This window comes from Hypomesus transpacificus, chromosome 23 (genome assembly GCF_021917145.1).
Source record: "Hypomesus transpacificus isolate Combined female chromosome 23, fHypTra1, whole genome shotgun sequence".
Taxonomy (NCBI): Eukaryota; Metazoa; Chordata; class Actinopteri; order Osmeriformes; family Osmeridae; genus Hypomesus; species Hypomesus transpacificus.
In genome coordinates this window covers 18,208,154-18,230,616 of record NC_061082.1, presented here as the reverse complement: position 1 = coordinate 18,230,616, position 22,463 = coordinate 18,208,154, and the positions used below count along the sequence as shown (strand labels likewise).

Below are 22,463 nucleotides of genomic sequence, written 5' to 3'. Positions count from 1 at the left end.
GAGAACAGAAGAGGGAGGGGCTCCGGGGCTCACTGCCTGAGGGAGGCGTGGTCTGGAGGCTGGAGCCCAGAGAGAGGCAGGGGGGAGGGGGAGGGGGCAGAGGGCATGGGGAGAGAGAGAGGGCAGGGGGGAGAGGGAGGGCAGGAAGGAGAGAGAGAGGGCAGGGGGGAGAGGGAGGGCAGGAAGGAGAGAGAGAGAGAGGGCAGGAGGAGAGAGAGAGGGCAGGAGGGAGAGAGAGAGGGCAGGAGGGAGAGAGAGAGGGCAGGAGGAGAGAGAGAGGGCAGGGGGAGAGAGAGAGGGCAGGGGGGAGAGAGGGCAGGGGGCAGGGAGAGAGGGCAGGAGGGAGAGAGAGAGGGCAGGAGGGAGAGAGAGAGGGCAGGAGGAGAGAGAGAGGGCAGGGGGAGAGAGAGAGGGCAGGGGGGAGAGAGGGCAGGGGGCAGGGAGAGAGGGCAGGAGGGAGAGAGAGAGGGCAGGAGGGAGAGAGAGAGGGCAGGAGGGGAGAGAGATGGCAGGAAGAGAGAGAGAGGGCAGGGGGGAGAGAGATGGCAGGAAGAGAGAGAGAGGGCAGGAGGGGAGAGAGATGGCAGGAAGAGAGAGAGAGGGCAGGAGGGGAGAGGGAGAGGGCAGGGGGGAGAGAAGGAGAGGGCAGGAGGGAGAGAGGGCAGGGAGGAGAGAAGGAGAGGGCAGGAGGGAGAGAGAGAGGGCAGGGGGGAGAGAAGGAGAGGGCAGGGGGGAGGGCAGGGGGAGAGAGAGAGGGCAGGACGGAGAGAGAGAGGGCAGGAGGGAGAGAGAGAGGGCAGGGGGGAGGGCAGGGGGAGAGAGAGAGGGCAGGACGGAGAGAGAGGGCAGGAGGGAGAGAGAGAGGGCAGGGGGGAGGGCAGGGGGAGAGAGAGAGGGCAGGAAGAGAGAGAGAGGGCAGGGGGGAGAGAAGGAGAGGGCAGGAGGGAGAGAGAGAGGGCAGGAGGGAGAGAGAGAGGGCAGGAGGGAGAACAAAAGGGTAGGGAGTAGAGGGGGGGCTGGGAGTGAAGGAGAGTGGACAGGGCCCAGGGGGAAAGGGAGGGGTGAGGGACAGTGGGCTGGGGGGAGGGTCAGTGGGCTGGGGGGAGGGTCAGTGGGCTGGGGTGAGGGTCAGTGGGCTGGGCTGAGAGACAGTGGGCTGGGGGGAGAGACAGTGGGCTGGGGGGAGGGTCAGTGGGCTGGGGGGAGAGAGAGGGAGGGGGGTGACGGTAGAGGGTGAGCGACAGCCTCCTGAGCATCAGTACTGGTGGGACTCCTTCCTGCTGAGGACGCGTGTGCGACTGGAGGGCACCGTGGCACTGCGGATCACCTCCATCCACCTGGCCCCACACACACACACACACACACACACACACACACACACACACACACACACACACACACACACACACACCGAGAGAGAGAGGGGGTCATAATCACACACACACACCGTACCATACACACTAGTACACACACTAGTATAAAACACTGTATCACACACAGTGTAATATAGACACTGCAGAACACACTAATCGTCCATCATCCATCATCCAGTCATCCATCATCCAGTCCTCCATCATCCAGTCCTCCATCATCCATCATCCATCATCCAGTCCTCCATCATCCATCATCCATCATCCAGTCCTCTAGTCATCCATCATCCAGTCCTCCATTATCCAGTCATCCAGTCCTCCATCATCCAGTCCTCCATCATCCATCATCCATCATCCAGTCCTCTAGTCATCCATCATCCAGTCATCCAGTCATCCATCATCCATCATCCAGTCCTCCATTATCCAGTCATCCAGTCATCCAGTCCTCCAGTCATCCAGTCCTCCATCATCCAGTCCTCCATCATCCATCATCCATCATCCAGTCCTCTAGTCATCCATCATCCAGTCATCCAGTCATCCAGTCATCCATCATCCAGTCCTCCATTATCCAGTCATCCAGTCCTCCATCATCCAGTCCTCCATCATCCAGTCCTCCATCATCCAGTCCTCCATCATCCAGTCATCCATCATCCAGTCATCCAGTCATCCATCATCCAGTCCTCCATCATCCATCATCCATCATCCAGTCCTCCATCATCCAGTCCTCCATCATCCAGTCCTCTAGTCATCCATCATCCATCATCCAGTCATCCATCATCCAGTCCTCCATCATCCAGTCATCCAGTCATCCCTCAGGACAGGCCCCACGAGGCTGCGTACCTCTCGAAGGTGTACTCGCTCTCTGATCTGAAGTAGTACACGTGGGATTTGAAATGCAGCTTGAAGACGTAGTCCTTGTGGATGTTCTCCACCTCCGAGGGGATGGTGACGGAGTAGCCCAGCAGAGGGAGGCTGGCCAGGGGGTAGTCATCCTGGGAACAAGGCCAACACAAACCCCTTTAAGCCTCCTACAGTTACACTTCCAGTCGCACCGAGGAAATCATGGGCAGTCCCTGAACCACACGTCAATAAATATGTCCCTTTGGTAACAGAGGAATGTCTACTAGAGATGTTCACCTTGGTCATGATAGTAATGTGTTCATTTAATAGATGGCTTTATCCACAGTGAGGGGGGATTTGAACCTGAGACTTTTTGGAACGTCTTATGTTCTACCAGTGAGCTAGTATGACTCATGGGATGAGGATAGACACTAGCCATGACACACAGGCTGGACATTCCCCCAGGGGATGTGATATTCTGAAGTGAACCTAGTAAACACTGACATGTTACACAACACCAAAACAGAGGAGGCATACGTGCAATACTGAAATCATTGTAAACATATGTTGTTATTACTTCATGAGTAAATCTGTTTTTGATGAATCAATTTCGCTCACTCAGTCTTCTTCTCCAGATATACCTCTTACAAGAGGAGGGGATTTCTAGCATGTTCTGTACCTCTGACCCCCCCCCCCCCCCCCCACCCACACATACACACCCTACAGAACAGGTGGAGGGATTTGAACCTGTGACCCCATTTGTTTTGCAGGAAAGTGCCCCACTGTGGTGGATGGTATCCTCACCTGGTGGGTCTTGTAGAAGAACAGACTGAAGTTGGTGAAGACCACCCAGAGCTTCTGCCAGCCGTTGCTGTTCTTGAACTTTCTCAGCAGGTTCCCAGAGAGCTGGTTCTGCAGCGATAACACCAAACGTTGTCAAAGACCACAATCGAATTCCATCTCGGATGAAATCAGCCTTCTGTCCTGTGGTGTTCTGCCTCTCTGTCTAGATCAGTTTAAAAGTGACTGAGCCCTGGGACTCTCAAACAGAGCTTAATCTGAGGTGAAGGCCGCTATAAACAGATAACCTCAATCCACCAAATCTGAACGGACCACAAACCTAAATAGCCACGTTCAAAACATCTAGCGGTCGTAAATAACCCTGACTGTCTCTGTACTGCGACCACACATTCTTCTCAGACGTTGCGGGGGGCCAACTTTACACCTCTCGCTTTTTAAGTAGCGGGCTTATCAGTGTAACTATCCTGAGTTCTGCGAGCGGTGGTGTGAATGGACAGTCCTCTCCTGTCCCCCCCCCTGGCTCCATTACCTCCAGACTCCTGCAGGAGTCACTAAAGGAGGAGCTCTGCGCTCTGTACCAGCAGATCAGAGAGACCGGCACCGGTCCCTGCTGGCCATTGGAGGGGGCCGCCAGGGGGGCATCCCTGTCACTGATTGGTCTAGGCTCCTCTACCACGCAGGAAGCGCGGACGGACGGGAGAAAGACACACACGGAGAAGGGGGAGGGAGGGAGGGATGGGTGGCGAGAGGGAGGGAGAGAAAAGGAGGGAGGGAGGACAGAGAGAGAGGGAGGGAGGGAGGAAAGGACAGAGACACAAAGACTGAGTAGGAGTCACACATGCATGCAGTGCCAGGTCTAAACACAAGGGGTCGACGGTGAGTCCGGGCCAGGCTGTGAAGAGGATGCCCCAGAGAGTTAGCATGACAGTATGACCTCACAGGAACACTGGGATTCTCTTCACACGGAAAGAAAGCAGGAAGTTGGGAAACCCCCCAGAGGAGAAAAGAAGAACAGAAGCACAAAGGGAAGCCACGGTTTAGAGGTTAGACAAGGTAAGAACAGAGTCCTTCCGGAGCCTTCTAACCCAACGCCTGGTCTCAGCAGTTACCAGCGGTACTACAAACTACAGGCGGGTCACAGAACATGCCACGCGCTGTCAAAGATGACAGAAATAAACCTTTTTATAAACCTAGAAACCTACGTGTGAAACTCACAAAGCATATCCAGATTAGCAGAGTGACAGTTCTTTGAGGGGACATTCATGAATGACGTCAAAAACGACAGCGGCTTATTAGCTCAGGCTGGACTGGGAGGGATGAGACAAGGCAGGACTCTGCTCCCATGGAAAGAAAAAACACATTAAAAAGGACTGGATACAGCACACAGCTACACATAAACAGAGAGAGAGAGAGAGAGAGAGATGGTGGAAGGAGGGCAGGGCTGAAGCTAGCTAGCGGAGCTAGCCGGCTGGGGCAGGTACCTCCACAGCTATGCTAAAGTCCACCATGGACACGCTGGTGTTCCTGTGCCAGCACACGTGCACCGTGGTGTTACCACGGTGAGGGGCCGGCCGCTCCAGGGACGAGCGCGACGCCGACAGGTCGTTTTCTGACTCCGCCTCCGCCGAGGAGTCCTCGGGGGATTCTGGGAAATTCACCGAGCCGTTATTTTTAGACACAAACTGGGAGGAGCCGGGAGGGGTCCAATGTCATATCAGGCACCCAGTACGGCAACACGGGTCTGTCTCTATAGTTAACACAAGTATTTAGTATACAGGCCACATGAAACAATCATTTAAACGCTTGAATGCTCAGCAGATGCCTGATAACGACCATTCACTTGAATCGGGTGTGACAGAGCAGACATCAACAGCAACATCTAGAACATACACGACAGTGGGCCTTGAGGGTCAGAGTTGAAGACCACTCATCTAGATTACTTCTAGATCACTCAGGGCCAAATCATTTTAAAAGGATGCCCAAGATTACATTAGCCCGGCGTGACTAACCCCCATTGTTGGTCTCCGAGGGGCCCCACCCCCCAGGGCCCCACCCCCCAGAGCCCCACCCCCCAGGGCCCCACCCCCAGAGTGTGGGGTACTTACTGCCGTCGGTCAGGCAGCGGGCCGGCTGGTCACAGGAGAGGCCGTTGGAGGACTCTGCCAGGTCGATGGCCATCTTAATGTCCTCCATCCACTTCTCCATCTCTGTCCCAGAGCTGCAAGAGCAGGGCACATCTGCTCACTCTCTACAGTACGCTACGCCACAGCACTACACCAGACAGTATAGTACACTACACCAGACAGTATAGTACACTACCCCACACCAGACAGTATAGTACACTACACCAGACAGTATAGTACACTACCCCACACCAGACAGTATAGTACACTACACCAGACAGTATAGTACACTACCCCACACCAGACAGTATAGTACACTACACCAGACAGTATAGTACACTACCCCACACCAGACAGTATAGTACACTACACCAAACAGTATAGTACACTACCCCACACCAGACAGTATAGTACACTACACCAGACAGTATAGTACACTACCCCACACCAGACAGTATAGTACACTACCCTACACCAGACAGTATAGTACACTACACCAGACAGTATAGTACACTACCCCACACCAGACAGTATAGTACACTACCCCACACCAGACAGTATAGTACACTACACCAGACAGTATAGTACACTACACCAGACAGTATAGTACACTACCCCACACCAGACAGTATAGTACACTACACCAGACAGTATAGTACACCAGACAGTATAGTACACTACACCAGACAGTATAGTACACTACCCCACACCAGACAGTATAGTACACTACCCCACACCAGACAGTATAGTACACTACCCCACACCAGACAGTATAGTACACTACACCAGACAGTATAGTACACTACCCCACACCAGACAGTATAGTACACTACCCTACACCAGACAGTATAGTACACTACACCAGACACTATAGTACACTACCCCACACCAGACAGTATAGTACACTACACCAGACAGTATAGTACACTACCCCACACCAGACAGTATAGTACACTACCCTACACCAGACAGTATAGTACACTACACCAGACACTATAGTACACTACCCCACACCAGACAGTATAGTACACTACACCAGACAGTATAGTACACTACCCCACACCAGACAGTATAGTACACTACACCAGACAGTATAGTACACCAGACAGTATAGTACACTACACCAGACAGTATAGTACACTACCCCACACCAGACAGTATAGTACACTACCCCACACCAGACAGTATAGTATACTACACCAGACAGTATAGTACACTACACCAGACAGTATAGTACACTACCCCACACAAGACAGTATAGTACACTACACCAGACAGTACTATACTGTAGTTAACTGTGTAGTGTACTATACTGTAGTTAACAGTTAACTACAGTATATTACACTATACTACACTCACTAGACAGCAAACTACAGCACAGTACACACCAGACAGTAAGCTACTCTACGTCAAAAGCAAAATTGAGCAAAATGCTCGAATTACTTCAGGCTCTGAGCGTGACTCAATAAATATTTCACATTGTTATTTCTATGAGTTGTGTTCCAAAGTGTCCATAATGCATGTGCCTTTGTGATCACACACAGTCTTCACTGTGGAATGTATCTTGAGTTGGCCCTGCAGGTAGCACACCCTGCTTCCAGGCACGGCTTGGCTGGCTACCATGTAGCCTGGTCGGCTCTGATTGGTTGCAGTCTTACCTGGCTGCCACGACTACTGACTGGCGCTGTCCATTCAGGGTGAAGGCATGAGGAACACCCCATTCATCCTCACTCTCCCTGATCTGGGACACACACACCAGAAGAAGACAGTTAGAGTCGCAGGAAATGATGAGGGAAAACAAGAAGAGAGGGAGACAGAGAGAAACACAGAGAGAAAGAGACAGAGAGAGCATGAGGGTGAAAGAGAGACAGAGAGAAACACTGAGAGAAAGAAACAGAGAGAGGGAGAGACAGAAAGAGAGAGAGAGATAAAGACAGATAGTGAGAAAGAGAGAAAGAGAAAAAAGGGAGAGAGAGAGAGAGAGAGAGAGAGAGAGAGAGGAACAGATGGCGAGGGACATACAGTGGTGCAGCAGTTCATTCACAGGAGGTAATGAGTAACTTGTGACAGTAATTCCACTGTGTCCTGCCAGAACTTGAAAGGGAGGGGAGGTCGAGGGACTTACTGTCATGCCACGGAGCTGCAGTTGCCCGTGCACTTTGAACTGATTGGTGGCCGTCATCCCCCGGCTTGTGTACAGCATGACGTCATTGAACTGCCAAACGGAGGGACCGGGGACAGAGTGAGGGAGCTTGGTTATCATACACAGACCTGCTGAGGCTGAGGAGGGCTCCCCAGTACACCGGGCCCCTCTGTCGGTGTCTGGGCTCAGGCTACCAGATCTAAAGGAACACACTGTCGCTCTGGTTCATCATGCTCTCAGCACACACGCCGCGTAACCCCGAGGGGGAGCAGGGAAGAGGAGAGGAGGGGGGGAGGAGAGAGTAGGGGAGAGGAGGAGGGAGAAAGAGAGAGTAGGGGGGAGGAGGAGGGAGGGAGGAGACAGTAGGGGAGAGGAGGAGGGAGAAGAGGAGGGAGGAGAGGAGGAGAGAGAAGAGGAGGGGGGAAGAGAGACGAGGGGGGAGGAGAGAGTAGGGGAGGAGAGAGAGTAGGGGAGAAGAGGGGGGAGCAGGGGAGAGGAGGAGAGGGGGGAGCAGCGGAGAGGAGGGAAGGGGAGGGGACAGGTGACAGGAGATAAGGAGACCACAGCCCCTGGGTGATTGAACACCCAGTCAGATACATATAGGGAGATGCTGCATAGGATATCGATAGACCTTCTTCAGTATATGGCCCTCAAAGAATGACTGCATCGATCACATTCTGCATAGTCAAGGATGGATTGATATATTACCAGGAAAAACATTCTTTGCTGGAGGCCTTTCCCAGACAGCTTGTTGAGGCATCCTAACCTGATGAACTCCTGCAACACATGGATGAATGGGAGGGCTGTTTAACATCAGATACCAGGTGAATGAACGGTATAACATCAGCTTCAGGGTGAATGAGAGGACTTTGGGCCCAGCAGCAACCGTGTTCGCGGGCAGACGGCTGCCCCCCCCCCCCTCCCTCAACTCAACTCACCCTTCCTGGAGCCACTAGATTGTCGGCACCAATCAGATCCTTCCTGAGCTCCAGAAGCTTCTGGAAGTTCTCCATCTTGATCACGCTGCCCTGGAGCTGGTCCACCACCTCAGACACATCGGCCAGAGCAGCTGGAAACAGCAGAAATGCTCCGTAAGAAACACTGCATTGCCCAGCACCGTTCATGGTGTCTAAGGGTTCTACTGCGCCAGGGGGCCCTCGGCTGCACCAGGGGTCCCTACGCTGCGCCAGGGGGCCCTCGGGCTGCACCAGGGGCCCTAAGCTGCACCAGGGGGCCCTGTGCTGCACCAGGGGGCCCTGTGCTGCACCAGGGGGCCCTGTGCTGCACCAGGGGGCCCTCGGCTGCACCAGGGGGCCCTCGGCTGCACCAGGGGGACCTCGGCTACACCAGGGGGACCTCGGCTGCACCAGGGGGCCCTGGGCTGCTCCCCTCAGTGACCCCCCCCCCCGCCCGCACCGTACCTCTGCAGTCCCTGAAGTCCCCGTGTGTGGGCGGGTAGTGTTTGCACAGGCGCTCCAGGATCTGCTTGTAGTGGGACAGGCGGTGCAGCGGGCGCAGGATGAACATGTTGAGGGGCACGTAGCACACCTTCTGCAGCTCAAAGTCCCTGCAGAGGGCCTCCAGGCGGCGCGAGGCCCGGCACGCCTCCTCCAGCTGCAGCAGCACCTCGGCCTGCCTCTGCAGGTGGGCCGTCAGCGGCTGCAGGCACATGGGCAGCGTGGGGGCCCCGGGGGGGGGGGGGGGGGACACATCGCGGCTGCTTTAGTCAACCGCTTAGTGAAATCCATGCAAGCATATTCAATTACGGGTTAGGATTCATTTAACGGCTTAGTATTTAAATGATTTTCGTTAATATATAACAATATATTTTAAATACTAAGCCGTTAAATATAAATATATATATATAAATAATTCAATTTTTGTAGAACATAATCCATGCAAATGTGTTGTAATATATGCATTTGTTAATTATTGACACTCATTTTTATTCATTTATTTATTTGAATGCATTTCGTTTCTTCAGGCAGGACGTGTTACCTTCAGCCCCTGCAGGTTCTTGAGCATCACGTCCCCGATGCGTTGGTAGTCTCCCTTGATGTGGGCGTTGGAGCGGCCCTCCCTGCAACATCAGCAGGGCCAGTTAATTTGGGCGCTGGAAATCCTTAATCACGGCTGCCCCCCCCGTATTAATGAATGCCTGGACATTCCGATGAGGCTGCAGGGAGCGGCAATGCAACAGGAGACCACCAGGTGGCTCCCTTGAGAGCAACTGGTCGAGGGTGGTTTGCTTCTCCGCTGTGCAGACACACAGAGAGGCCTTCCGTTTACTATGTGAACCGCGACATGGGACCAGACCCTCTCCATGTCTCCTCTCTGATATGTGGCCCTGGGTAGGAATTCCCACGCAACCTGCTCACCACCCTGAACAGAGTAGGGCTCAAAGCAATCATTGCTAGCAACACTATTTGAATATTCAAACCAGGAAGGGTGTATCGGTGCGTCTGAGATTTGTGTAGACAAATATGATGGTGGCAGTTGGTGAGGTTGTGACAAGCAGCTGGGCTGGGTTTCCAGTGAGGGGACAGTCTCAGATACACAGACAGACAGACACAGACAGACAGAGACAGAAAGAGACAGACAGACAAGCTCTCTGAAGGTGTCAGTTCTAAAGCCAGAACCTGTATGAGTCACCATGTCACTTTGCATGCACCATGTCATCTTTAAACCTCACCACGTGTGTCTCCCTTCCCAGTATGTGTCTGGTGTCTTTGGTGACCGAGTGTGTATCTGTGCGTGTGTAAATTTGTTTAGGTGTGTCTTGGTGTCATAGAGTGTGTGTGCGCGTGTGTGTGTAATACAGTGAGTGCGTGCATGTCTGTGCGTGAGAGAAAGAGTGCATATCAGAGTGTGTGTGTGCGTGTGCGGTACCAGACTGCCTCATTAAGAGTATCACACAGCCCTGTAGAGACCCACAGGCAAGGAAACCCGGCCTCCATGCTCTCTGGCTACTGTTGCCATAGAAACCCCAGCAGCATCTCTCGTTACTGTGGGGGGGGGGGGGGGGGGGGGGGCGTGTCTGGGAGGTTTTCAGACAGGACGTCAATACGGCTCGCTAACGTCACTAACGATCACTCCAGATCAACGATGCTGGGACCCAGTGCCACCAAGTCCGTTTCCATTCCCCCGCGGGTTTGGCAGCAAACACGTTGACATTTCCAGCCCAATTGCCCTAACTACCAATGAGCTCCGCCGGTAGTGGATGGTCGCTTGACCGTGACCTATCAGCATGACTCATGGACGGGCAGTGTGTGTGGACGCTACGCTCACCACAGCGCCAGCCTCTGCTCCACCTCCCTCAGGAAGTGGGAGTGGAACTGGTACAGTGGGTCCAGGTTGGAGAAGACGCTGGCCTTCAGGGAGTCGGGGGTGGCCTCGTCGTTCCCCACCACGTTCTGAAAAGACTGACACACACACACACACACACTTGAACAAGGGCCCTCCATTGTGCAAAGTGTGCCCTTTCTCCACTGCTGTCGCCCGAGGAGCGAAGCTCTCGTCTAACGAAGAGAATCTCTCCCTGCTGGATTAAGAGCCCCTCTCCAGCCGCGTTAAAGCTGCCGCGCTGCCAGAGGAAGTCTGCTGCTCCGCTCGTCTGACTGTGGGTCTCCTGACTCCACGTCCTGAGCTACCCCAGAGGAGGAGCGCTTGACCGGGGGGGGTCAATAGGCCCCCACGTTCCCCACACGATCCTGGGGGGGGGGGGGGGAGACATCTCGTCATGGACAAGCTCTTCAGTTTAGGGGAGGAAATGTGGGGTTTGTGTGTTGGAAGAGGCAGGGGAGGGGAGGCCGAGCGGGGGGAGGGAGGTCGAGCGGAGGTGGTGGAGGTGTGTTTGGCTCAGTTTGGAGGAAGCTGCAGGGAGCTGGGGGCCCTCTGGGGCACCAGCCAGCTAGGGAAGAGAGGATAGAGGAGGTTTAGGGTTAGGAAGGGAAGAGAGGATAGAGGAGGTTTCGCAACACACACACATTCAAAACATGGGGATGAAGGCCAACCCAAATATTTATGGGATGCATAAAAGTCTTGTTTGAACACCAGAGAGTTTGAGAGGAGCAGTGGGCGCTCCGCAGCTGTGCTGATGTGGTGGTGTAGCGTGTGTGTGTGCGTGTGTGTGTGTGTGAGCTCTGGAACCACGCGGCTCCACACTCACAGCAAACCTCCTCACTGTGAAACGGTCTCCCCTTGTAATAGCCTTTAACCTCCGGGTTTTCTTGGCGGCTCCAGCGAGAGCACTGTACCGTGGTGTCCGTATGTTTGCTAAGACTAAAACAGGAAGCCAGTTTGAGGGAGTAGGGTAGCTACAGCTCCAGCCACGTCTCCATCTATGGAGCCTTGAGGCACTAAGTGACAAACTCGAGGTCCACCTGTTTAAAATATCCCAGTAGCACAACTGCCCTGGTTCCCTGTGCGTGTTATGCCATTAGCAGGCTATGTTGTGGAGCAGCTAGCTGGAATAATCAATGTTTCTGCCCAGAGATCAGCAGAGGGGGGGGGGGGGGGGGGGGGGAGTGAACTGAACGGCGCACTTGGCGGAGGGATATCCTCTGGCGGGCCTTACCACAGTCACCACCTCCAGGTCCTTCAGATAGGTCCTCTCTGTGGTCAGCAGCTCCTTGGCGATGAAGTAGGCCCGGTCGGTAGGGAACCTCTGCAGCGAGAGGGGATGAGGACACAGCTTAGTCGAGAGCAGACCACCACGCTTCCTCTGGGGGGGTGTAGTCTTTCTCGGTGACGTGATCCTCCTCCATTTCTTCTGCGGTCTGAGATATCGTCTAACCCAGTTCTATCAGAGGTACACAGCGCTAGTCCCTGCGGAGGGTTATTTAGGCCAGGTAATCTAGGTCTACTTCTTGCCTGTGCTATTCCCGTGACCAGGGAGGGGGAAACCGACATGCACGGGGCTCCAAGTCTGCGGGTTCGAAAACCGCGCCCCGGAGCACAAACCTTCCTGCGAACCTCGTCCTCGTCGTCGGTGCGGACGCTGCCGGCGTCGTGGAGCAGGGGGCTGGTGAGGGGCGAGGGCGGGCGCCCGTCCGGACTCTGGGTGCCGTTGACCAGACACTGGGACGCCCCCGAGGAGGCGGAGAGGTGGGGGCTGTTAGACACCGCGCCTGTGGACGGGAGAGGGAGGAAAGGGAGAGATGAGAGAGAGAGGATAAGACAGAGAGAAAAACAGAAAGACAGAGAGAGACAGAGAAAGACAGAGAGAGGAAGGGAGAGAGAGAAATGGACAGAGAGAGGATGAGACAGAGAGAGGGGGAAAGAAAAGAAAATGTGACAGAGAGAAACAGCGAGGGAGAAAGGGAGAGAAAAAGCAGTGGTTAGTGCTGAATAAGCAGCGCGAAGCTCCTCAATTTGCAGCATGGAAGTGGAACGAGCTCTGGTGTTGGCCTTGCCTGCAGCTAGTTGGCAGCACCCAGACACACAGCCATGACTCACTCTCCTGTCCAGACAGCTCTGATCTGCTGCTCATGTCTGGGTTGGTCCTGCTAGCTACCTAGCCTTCTAGCTTTCTCACACACACACACACAGCTGTTTAGCTACTGTAAGTAGGGGGCCTGAGAGAACTAACCTACATCATGATACTTTGCCTGCGAGTAAGCAGACAGCATACTTGCCCACCACCGTCTCCATCGTCTGATAGCACCACCGAGGACACAACAACACAAGGACCAGGACTATCTGGTCGAGATGGGCACCACTACAGGCTACAAGAGGGGGGGAACCACGGAGAACCGGAGAGACACACGGGACCACACGCCAAGGGTGGGCGGACGACACACTTCACCGGCATGGAGCGCACCCACATCCGGTCTGGAGGACTACAGGGAGGGAAGTACGGCGGGGGGGAGGAGGGGGGGCTAGCAGCTAGCACGGGGTGACGCTGAGGTCTTTGAAAAGATGACGACAGAAGCCCGCTTGATAAAAGGTCAACTTTATTGACTCTATTGATATTGCACAACCGTATACAGTGTTAGAGAGTGAGTCTCTCAGCAGGGGAGGGGGGGGGGGGGATTCTGGAACAGAAGCAGAGCCCGGCATGGGGCCACAACACCAGACTGCAGCTCATGTCCTCGAGAGAGAGAGAGAGAGAGAGAGAGAGAGAGAGAGAGAGAGAGAGAGAGAGAGAGAGAGAGGAGAGAGAGAGAGAGAGAGAGAGAGAGAGAGAGAGAGAGAGAGAGAGAGAGAGAGAGAGAGAGAGAGAGAGAGAGAGAGAGAGAGAGAGAGAGAGAGAGAGAGAGAGAGAGAGAGGAGGTGAGACAGCGAGTGTGACAGAAAGAGGGGCAGGGGGGACAGCAACACATTGAGTATTCCCATAAATAACTAGCAAACGTCTGGCCCGGGGGTATTAGTGGGTACAGTGTAACAAAAACATCTCGTATCGATTTCTGTGCGCTTTATCGTCATAAAGAGTAATGTCTCGATGTGTTGACGTCTGATTCTGCCTGATTAAGTAGGCGACACAGACATGAGGACAGCCAGGACAGGATAGCACACCTAAACACCATGCCTTAGCCCTGGATTAGCCTTATCAGACGTGCATGCGAGACTAAACAGTCGCTGGAATTACATTGGTGGTGCACAAACAATCACGCCTGTTAGCTCTGCGACGGAAGGCAGGGTGAGGGAGAACGGCGTAACAACTAGCTGCGTTATGGATTCCGGTAGATACCGGACGTTTCGAATGTTCTCGGGGACACTGAAGGCCTAGGGTCATCTAGGAGTGTGAAGCACCGTCGCCGCAGAGCTGCAGAGCTGTGTTTGGTGCACCCGTCAGGTTTCTCTTCTGATGCAGTGACCCAGCAACACGTCAGGTTTCACTTCTGATGCAGTGACCCAGCAACACGCAGTCCTCTCCCAGCACCCCATCCTCACCTCCATCCATCCAGAAACATGCAGCCTTGAGTCCCTTCTGAAGTCTTTTTCCTCGACAACCATTTCCATTTTTAAAAAGGGAGAGTGCTGCATCAGACCGAGTGATCCATAAGTAATTTTGGAGGCCGTACGCAACATTTCGGGAATAATTCATGAGGGAACGGAGCTACTTAATACATAACTAATATCTCCTAACCATCAGTGTTAAAACGTTCTCAGCGACCCACAGCATCAGCAGTGACTGATGGATGAGCTTAGAGGCTGTTTTGCGGGGTTGCCCTTAAACTGCCTTTCACACACACACGGGCACACACACAAACATGCGCACACACACACACTGGATCTTGCTTCTACATTCCTGTCTCTTTCCTAGGTTCCATCCTCCGGGGGAACTGTCATCCTGGGTTCCCTTGGTTACGTCATCCTGGGTTCCCTAGGTAACAACCTCCCAGGTTCTCTCCCTGCCCCTGCCCTGACCGCTACATCCTCTGCATGTAGTCGCCAGGTTCACTGCATCACAGAGAAGCCATCCGAACCCCTCTTCCTCTCCACACAGGAAGTGACAGAGCGGTAGAACATTCAAACAGGAAGTGACAGAGCAGTAGAACGCGGGGACAGTGCAGTAGCAGGTGGACATGCATGCAGAGTGAAATACACAAAACAACTTCCAGTGCATGCTGACAGGACACAAACAGTGATTACATCAGACAAAGGAAATTTGAGAAGAAAACAAAAGCATTGTGATAATGTGGACAGAGTTACCCTAATCGAAATAACAGGCAGCAAAGAATCACAAACATGACAATGAAGAAGGAAGCAAAAAAGAAATACAATAATGGACAAGCCAGACAACAAACAAACACAAAAGCATTTAAAATAATTGCAAACTTAGCAGACAGGGCAAACTAGCAAGCTAGGCAAACCCCAACACTGTTTGCAAACAAAATTAAAAAGTAACAAAAATAAAAGACAGAAATGTGACAGCGAGGTGTAAAGGTGGACAACTGCCTGTCTGGGGCATAAGAGCTGCTCATGGTAGATTGGCTGAACCAGCGCCATACCAGATGCCTGCCACGCCTCTAAGTTCCCTCTCCCACTCCAATGAGACACGTGTTCCACTTCAGGTTGAGAATCGTGCCCTTAGGGTTTGGATTAAGAGGCTGCTTCAATAATCCTCTTATGACAAGATATAAAATAGTTCGGCGGTTGGCCTACTGTACTAGCGGGAAATACACAGTAACAACGACCAAGACCTAGGCCCGCCGTGTGGACCAGGAATTCACGTAAACATGAGTTGGGAGTATGGGTGCTGTGGACCTTTCTAGAGGTCCTGTTAGCACCCAACAGACTTACACAAACACAGGCCTTTCCTAGCACGACTATCGCTACGGAAACAAGCCAGGTAGCGTCTGCACAGCATAAACAAGGCATAGAGCCAATACGCTAAGTAACTCCATAAATATTGGATTAAAACTATTGATGCCACAGTACATCATACTCAACAATGAACAATAGCAGGAAATGTCCCTCTGGAATCACCTTCGCTTCCTCTAAAGGTCTATTCAAATCTGTCTAAGACAAGTATATCAGCGATTAGAAAAACAGTACACGTCCATGTTCCATTATACAATACTGTCCACGACTCAGAGAATGGACTGCTGTGAGTTTGAAATATGTTTCCCCTGTGGGACAATAAACAAAGGCATTTGACTGAGATCAGCCCAGCAGTCCATCCATCTAGAACAATCTACCGTAGGCTCCGCTCTGAGCGTGGGGATCAGTGACGAGGAACATGCAACTCCACACATTAGTACAGTAAGGACCCAGGTCTGTCCAGAGCTCTCTCATCATTCGTATGCTCTCGCTTGTTCAAGATGACTTGGCACTTTAAACGTTGTGTCTGTCTGTCTTCCCCCTCCGTCTGTCTGTCTCAACCTCAGTCTGTCTGTCTGTCTCCCCCTCGGTCTGTCTGTCTGTCTGTCTCCCCCTCTGTCTGTCTGTCTGTCTGTCTCCCCCTCTGTCTGTCTGTCTGTCTGTCTGTCTGTCTCCCCCTCTGTCTGTCTGTCTGTCTGTCTGTCTCCCCCTCTGTCTGTCTGTCTGTCTGTCTGTCTGTCTCCCCCTCTGTCTGTCTCCCCCTCTGTCTGTCTCCCCCTCTGTCTGTCTGTCTGTCTGTCTGTCTGTCTGTCTCCCCCTCTGTCTGTCTCCCCCTCTGTCTGTCTCCCCCTCTGTCTGTCTGTCTGTCTGTCTGTCTGTCTGTCTGTCTCCCCCTCTGTCTGTCTCCCCCTCTGTCTGTCTGTCTGTCTGTCTCCCCCTCTGTCTGTCTCCCCCTCTGTCTGTCTGTCTGTCTGTCTGTCTGTCTGTCTGTCTCCCCCTCTGTCTGTCTCCCCCTCTGTCTGTCTCCCCCTCTGTCTGTCTGTCTGTCTGTCTGTCTCCCCCTCTGTCTGTGTCTGTCTGTCTGTCTCCCCCTCTGTCTGTGTCTGTCTGTCTCCCCCTCTGTCTGTGTCTGTCTGTCTCCCCCTCTGTCTGTCTGTCTCCCCCTCTGTCTGTGTCTGTCTGTCTCCCCCTCTGTGTCTGTCTCCCCCTCTGTGTCTGTCTGTCTCCCCCTCTGTGTCTGTCTGTCTCCCCCTCTGTCTGTGTCTGTCTGTCTCCCCCTCTGTGTCTGTCTCCCCCTCTGTGTCTGTCTGTCTCCCCCTCTGTCTGTCTATCTCCCCCTCTGTCTGTCTGTCTCCCCCTCTGTCTGTGTCTGTCTGTCTCCCCCTCTGTCTGTGTCTGTCTGTCTCCCCCTCTGTCTGTCTATCTGTCTGTCTGTCTGTCTGTCTCCCCCTCTGTCTGTCTGTCTGTCTGTCTGTCTGTCTGTCTGTCTGTCTGTCTGTCTCCCCCTCTGTCTGTCTATCTCCCCCTCTGTCTGTCTGTCTGTCTGTCTGTCTCCCCCTCTGTCTGTCTGTCTGTCTGTCTGTCTGTCTCCCCCTCTGTCTGTCTGTCTCCCCCTCTGTCTGTCTGTCTCCCCCTCTGTCTGTCTGTCTGTCTGTCTGTCTCCCCCTCTGTCTGTCTGTCTGTCTGTCTGTCTGTCTGTCTGTCTGTCTCCCCCTCTGTCTGTCTGTCTCCCCCTCTGTCTGTGTCTGTCTGTCTCCCCCTCTGTGTCTGTCTCCCCCTCTGTGTCTGTCTGTCTCCCCCTCTGTCTGTCTATCTCCCCCTCTGTCTGTCTGTCTCCCCCTCTGTCTGTGTCTGTCTGTCTCCCCCTCTGTCTGTCTATCTCCCCCTCTGTCTGTCTGTCTGTCTGTCTGTCTGTCTGTCTCCCCCTCTGTCTGTCTGTCTGTCTGTCTCCCCCTGTCTGTCTGTCTGTCTGTCTCCCCCTCTGTCTGTCTGTCTGTCTGTCTGTCTGTCTCCCCCTCTGTCTGTCTGTCTGTCTGTCTCCCCCTCTGTCTGTCTGTCTGTCTGTCTGTCTGTCTGTCTGTCTCCCCCTCTGTCTGTCTGTCTCCCCCTCTGTCTGTCTCCCCCTCTGTCTGTCTGTCTCCCCCTCTGTCTGTCTGTCTGTCTGTCTCCCCCTCTGTCTGTGTCTGTCTGTCTCCCCCTCTGTCTGTGTCTGTCTGTCTCCCCCTCTGTCTGTGTCTGTCTGTCTCCCCCTCTGTCTGTGTCTGTCTGTCTCCCCCTCTGTCTGTGTCTGTCTGTCTCCCCCTCTGTCTGTGTCTGTCTGTCTCCCCCTCTGTCTGTGTCTGTCTGTCTCCCCCTCTGTCTGTGTCTGTCTGTCTCCCCCTCTGTCTGTCTGTCTCCCCCTCTGTCTGTCTGTCTCCCCCTCTGTCTGTCTGTCTCCCCCTCTGTCTGTCTGTCTCCCCCTCTGTGTCTGTCTGTCTCCCCCTCTGTCTGTCTGTCTCCCCCTCTGTCTGTCTGTCTCCCCCTCTGTGTCTGTCTGTCTCCCCCTCTGTGTCTGTCTGTCTCCCCCTCTGTCTGTCTATCTCCCCCTCTGTCTGTGTCTGTCTATCTCCCCCTCTGTCTGTGTCTGTCTGTCTCCCCCTCTGTCTGTGTCTATCTGTCTCCCCCTCTGTCTGTGTCTGTCTGTCTGTCTCCCCCTCTGTCTGTCTGTCTCCCCCTCTGTCTGTCTGTCTCCCCCTCTGTCTGTCTGTCTGTCTCCCCCTCTGTCTGTCTGTCTTTCTCCCCCTCTGTCTGTCTGTCTCCCCCTCTGTCTGTCTGTCTGTCTGTCTGTCTCCCCCTCTGTCTGTCTGTCTCCCTCTGTCTGATCAACAGGAACGAACACAGAGAGTGTAAATCGGACGGGGAAGGGTTCATTCTCCCTGTACGGTACAGAGTACAGAACTCTGTCCTCCCCCCCATCCCACTCTCTTTCTAACGGGCAGAGGACACCCGAGGGGCTGGCCAAGCGACCCCCCCTGCCGTCTGAGGGGCTGGGGGCATGAATGGTGCTCAGAAGCCCGCACCCTCCAGTCCCCGGGGGTTCAGCTCAGAGGTAGAGCAATTCACAGCCGATCGAGAGGCCTCGGGTTCAAATCCCACCCCCGGACGTCGCTTTGGATTCAAAGCGTCGGCTAAAACGGCACGTTAGTCCGGACCTGGTGTCCTTGCCTGGCGTTAACAGCTGAACACCTGGTGTCCTAGCCTGGCGTTAACAGCTGAACACCTGGTGTCCTAGCCTGGCGTTAACAGCTGAACACCTGAACACCTGGTGTCCTAGCCTGGCGTTAACAGCTGAACACCTGGTGTCCTAGCCTGGCGTTAACAGCTGAACACCTGGTGTCCTAGCCTGGCGTTAACAGCTGAACACCTGAACACCTGGTGTCCTAGCCTGGCGTTAACAGCTGAACACCTGGTGTCCTAGCCTGGCGTTAACAGCTGAACACCTGGTGTCCTAGCCTGGCGTTAACAGCTGAACACCTGGTGTCCTAGCCTGGCGTTAACAGCTGAACACCTGGTGTCCTAGCCTGGCGTTAACAGCTGAACACCTGCGCCCCGTCCTCGTCACTAAGGGCCAGGCAGCCTTCCTCGCCCATCTCCTCGTCCAGCTGGAGGCTGCCGAAGGAGAACCTGTTCCTGGGCAGGGCGGGGGAGGAGGCCGGGGCGGGGCTCACGGCGTGACCGTAGCCTGGGGCGTAACCCCCAGTAACCCCTCTGCCCTCCGCCTCCGAGTCGCTGGACTCTGAGCCGCTACTGGCGGAGCCGTCGGTCATCTGGACCGCCCCGATGTGGTGGGCACCGCCCCGCCCGCCCCCGCGCCTCTGCGCGTTGCCGAGGCGGGGCTGGCCGGGCGCCGACAGCCCGTTGGCCCGCATGCGGCGCTCCAGAGCGGCGCCGCGCTCGCTGCGGGAGAGGACCCCCAGGGACTCGGTCGGGGCCGGTAGCGACGGGTCGCCGTCGGCGCGGTGCCACGCGTTCTGGAGCTTCCTGCTCACCCTGGGGGAGGAGCGGGCGTCGTCGCGAGGCCCCGCCCCCCAGGCGTTAAAGCCCCTGTCGTCCCAACGCGGGGGGGCGGAGCCGTGGCCGTTCTGCTCGGCGTGGCTGAGCGAGGCCGTCCTATGGGAGAGGCTGGCCGCGGGGCCGGGGGCGGGGCTCTTGGCCGCGTGACGTAGCGCTAGCGGGCTGCTCGCCCCCCTCGCCTCCTCGCCCAGCGCGGGGCTGTGGAGAGGGGGGGGGGTAGTACGGAGGGCTGGACGGACCATCCAGATGGCGGCTGATGCCGAGGGGAGGCTTCGGGGAAGGGGTCACCTCCCTGGACCTCATCCTGCCCGTAAAGAGCTCCTGCTGGGGGGGCCAAGCCCCGTTCAACCCTCCTGCTGCCTGCACGCACACCTCCCCCCTTAGACCCTCACTACCCTGAACCCTGCTCCCCCGGCCCTTGCCCACGTCATGCCGGTACTGGTTATCTACGTCACTGCAGTCGATGTAGGGGATGGAGGAGCTGTTGGCTCTGAGTCCCCGGGCAGGACCTGGGTTCAGATGATCCGGCGGTCTGGTGGGCCCCGGGGGGTCCTCCTCTCCGGGGATGGGCTGGTCCTCGCGCCCGGTCCTCTGGGAGGCGGGGCTGGGGCGGGGCCCGAGGGCCGAGGGGTCCTCGGCGCTCACCAGCACGGACTCCTTCCAGTGGCGCCGGGGGGGCGTGTCCAGCCTCTCGACAGGGGCGCTGCTCACGGTCTGGGGAGAGCAGAGGCAGAGAGAGGCAGGGAGATCAGAGAGAGAGGCAGGGAGATCAGAGAGAGAGGCAGGGAGATCAGAGAGAGAGGCAGGGAGATCAGCGAGAGGCAGGGAGATCAGAGAGAGAGGCAGGGAGATCAGAGAGAGAGGCGGGGAGGTCAGAGCGAGAGAGGCAGGGATATCAGAGACAGAGGCAGGGAGATCAGAGAGAGAGGCAGGGAGATCAGAGGCAGAGGCAGGGAGATCAGAGAGAGAGGCGGGGGGAAAGACACAGAGGCAGACAGAGTCAGGGGGGGAGACAGACGGAGGCAGGGGGGGGGTGGGACGGCAGGTTAGAACACTCAGAGTCATTGTGCTTCGCTCACCAAGGACCATTTAGACTCTACAATTACGCTCTCATCAGCCTCCCTCGACATAAAGGAAGACACACAGGGCTGGCTATCAGGCTTCATTAAGCACTCAAGCCCCTAATGGGCCCTACGTGGACGGCAAGGCTGATGGACACACTGACTTCTTTTGGCACATCTGGTCGGCGTGGGGAAGGCAGGGGAGAGAGCCGGCTGTTGTGTCGGACCCTGCTGTGTTTCCTGTGGGGGGGGGAGACACGGCGACAGGCGGGTGCGTTATGGAGCTGACGGCGGAAAAAAAGGCTGCTTTCGTCGGCGACTGGAAAACCTGATCGAGACGCTTACCTTTCGAAGGGGATCTTCTTGAACTCGGACTCCTTCACGTAATCAATCACCTGCTTCTGGGTGCGCCCGCTGCAGAGAGTCACAGAAGAGACGGAGGAGGTTAGTGAGGAGAAGGAGGTTAGTGAGGGGGAGGAGGTTAGTAAGGAGGAGGAGGAGGTTAGTGAGGAGGAGGAGGACGAGGAGGAGGTTAGTGAGGAGGAGGAGGACGAGGAGGAGGAGGAGGTTAGTGAGGAGGAGGAGGAGGTTAGTGAGGAGGAGGAGGTTAGTGAGGAGGAGGAGGAGGTTAGTGAGAGGGAGGAGGAGGAGGTTAGTGAGGAGGAGGAGGAGGTTAGTGAGGAGGAGGTTAGTGAGGAGGAGGAGGAGGAGGAGGTTAGTGAGGAGGAGGTTAGTGAGGAGGAGGAGGTTAATGAGGAGGAGGTTAGTGAGGAGGAGGAGGAGGAGGTTAGTGAGGAGGAGGAGGAGGAGGTTAGTGAGGAGGAGGAGGGGAGGAGGAGGTTAGTGAGGAGGAGGTTATTGAGGAGGAGGAGGAGGTTAGTGATAAATGGCAGCAGACTTGGTGACAGTTGAAATGAGATTCGGAGAGGCAGCGGTCCTTCATCAGAGCTGCCGTCTCGGGTCCTTGGATACTCTGCTTTACAGGAGCCTGCTTTACAGGAGCCTGCTTTACAGGGGCCTGCTTTACAGGCGCCTGCTTTACAGGGGCCTGCTTTACAGGAGCCTGTTTTACAGGGGCCTGCTTTACAAGGGCCTGCTTTACAGGGGCCTGCTTTACAGGAGCCTGCTTTACAGGGGCCTGCTTTACAGGGGCCTGCTTCCTGCTTTACAGGGGCCTGCTTTACAGGAGCCTGCTTTACAGGGGCCTGCTTTACAGGGGCCTGCTTTACAGGGGCCTGCTTTACAGGGGCCTGCTTTACAGGAGCCTGCTTTACAGGGGCCTGCTTTACAGGAGCCTGCTTTACAGGGGCCTGCTTTACAGGGGCCTGCTTTACAGGGGCCTGCTTTACAGGGGCCTGCTTTACAGGAGCCTGCTTTACAGGGGCCTGCTTTACAGGAGCCTGCTTTACAGGGGCCTGCTTTACAGGGGCCTGTTCTGACCTGAATCTGAAGGAGGAGCCCCTGGTGAAGATCACGGGCTTGGGTTTGGGCTTGGGCTCCTCGAAGAGGCGGAAGAAGGCGTGGTACTCAACGCAGATCTTCCAGAACACCTTGCAGCAGTCCCGGCTGGCCATGAGGAACTCCAGCGTGTCCTGGTAGGAGCTCTTCTGTGAGGGCGCAGGAGGAGCAACGGTCATGTAATTGTGGAAAGATTCTTTGTATTGTATGTTTCCATTCAGCAGATGCTTTTATCCAAAGCAATAAAAGACAGGGAGAGGGGGGGATTTGAACCTGTGACCTCCCGATCTACAGTCAAATGCTCTACCACTGAGCTTTATCTATATCCCTTATTATTGCTCATTCG

At 55.1% G+C, this 22,463-nt stretch overlaps 2 protein-coding genes across 4 annotated transcripts in view; both read right to left on the bottom strand.

Annotated features, from left to right (window-relative positions):
- Positions 1-1,164: 1,164 nt before the first annotated feature.
- Positions 1,165-22,463, bottom strand: part of LOC124485630 (FERM, ARHGEF and pleckstrin domain-containing protein 1-like) — a 52,776-nt gene continuing 31,477 nt past the window's right edge. The window contains exons 10-27 of one of the 2 annotated variants that reach the window (XM_047047345.1): positions 22,100-22,266; positions 21,005-21,073; positions 20,824-20,899; positions 20,108-20,312; positions 12,240-12,406; positions 11,854-11,943; positions 10,566-10,699; positions 9,276-9,357; positions 8,699-8,936; positions 8,216-8,346; positions 7,986-8,054; positions 7,260-7,349; positions 6,793-6,875; positions 5,117-5,229; positions 4,493-4,656; positions 3,015-3,122; positions 2,211-2,362; positions 1,165-1,337 (exon numbers count right to left, since the gene is read on the bottom strand). In XM_047047345.1, coding sequence (XP_046903301.1) covers positions 1,256-1,337; positions 2,211-2,362; positions 3,015-3,122; positions 4,493-4,656; positions 5,117-5,229; positions 6,793-6,875; positions 7,260-7,349; positions 7,986-8,054; positions 8,216-8,346; positions 8,699-8,936; positions 9,276-9,357; positions 10,566-10,699; positions 11,854-11,943; positions 12,240-12,406; positions 20,108-20,312; positions 20,824-20,899; positions 21,005-21,073; positions 22,100-22,266 — 2,220 coding nt within the window. In that variant the 3' untranslated portion in view covers positions 1,165-1,255. The remainder of the gene's footprint in view (positions 1,338-2,210; positions 2,363-3,014; positions 3,123-4,492; positions 4,657-5,116; positions 5,230-6,792; positions 6,876-7,259; positions 7,350-7,985; positions 8,055-8,215; positions 8,347-8,698; positions 8,937-9,275; positions 9,358-10,565; positions 10,700-11,853; positions 11,944-12,239; positions 12,407-20,107; positions 20,313-20,823; positions 20,900-21,004; positions 21,074-22,099; positions 22,267-22,463) is intronic. The other variant, XM_047047346.1, reaches the window with a different exon arrangement.
- LOC124485632 lies at positions 18,355-20,093 on the bottom strand. 2 transcript variants are annotated; one of them, XM_047047347.1, is made up of 2 exons: positions 19,127-20,093; positions 18,355-19,092 (listed from the first exon to the last, which is right to left on the bottom strand). In XM_047047347.1, the coding sequence occupies exons 1-2, from the start codon at positions 19,838-19,840 to the stop codon at positions 19,078-19,080; spliced, it is 729 nt and encodes a 242-aa protein (XP_046903303.1). In that variant the 5' UTR covers positions 19,841-20,093; the 3' UTR covers positions 18,355-19,077. The 2 variants fall into 2 exon arrangements, with proteins under 2 accessions (XP_046903303.1, XP_046903304.1); XM_047047348.1 differs by having other exon boundaries at positions 18,355-19,058.

Coding starts and splice junctions, on each gene's coding strand:
- LOC124485632 (XM_047047347.1), bottom strand. CDS start 19,840: ATGGTCCGTCCAGCCCTCCGTACTACCCCCCCCCCTCTCCACAGCCCC.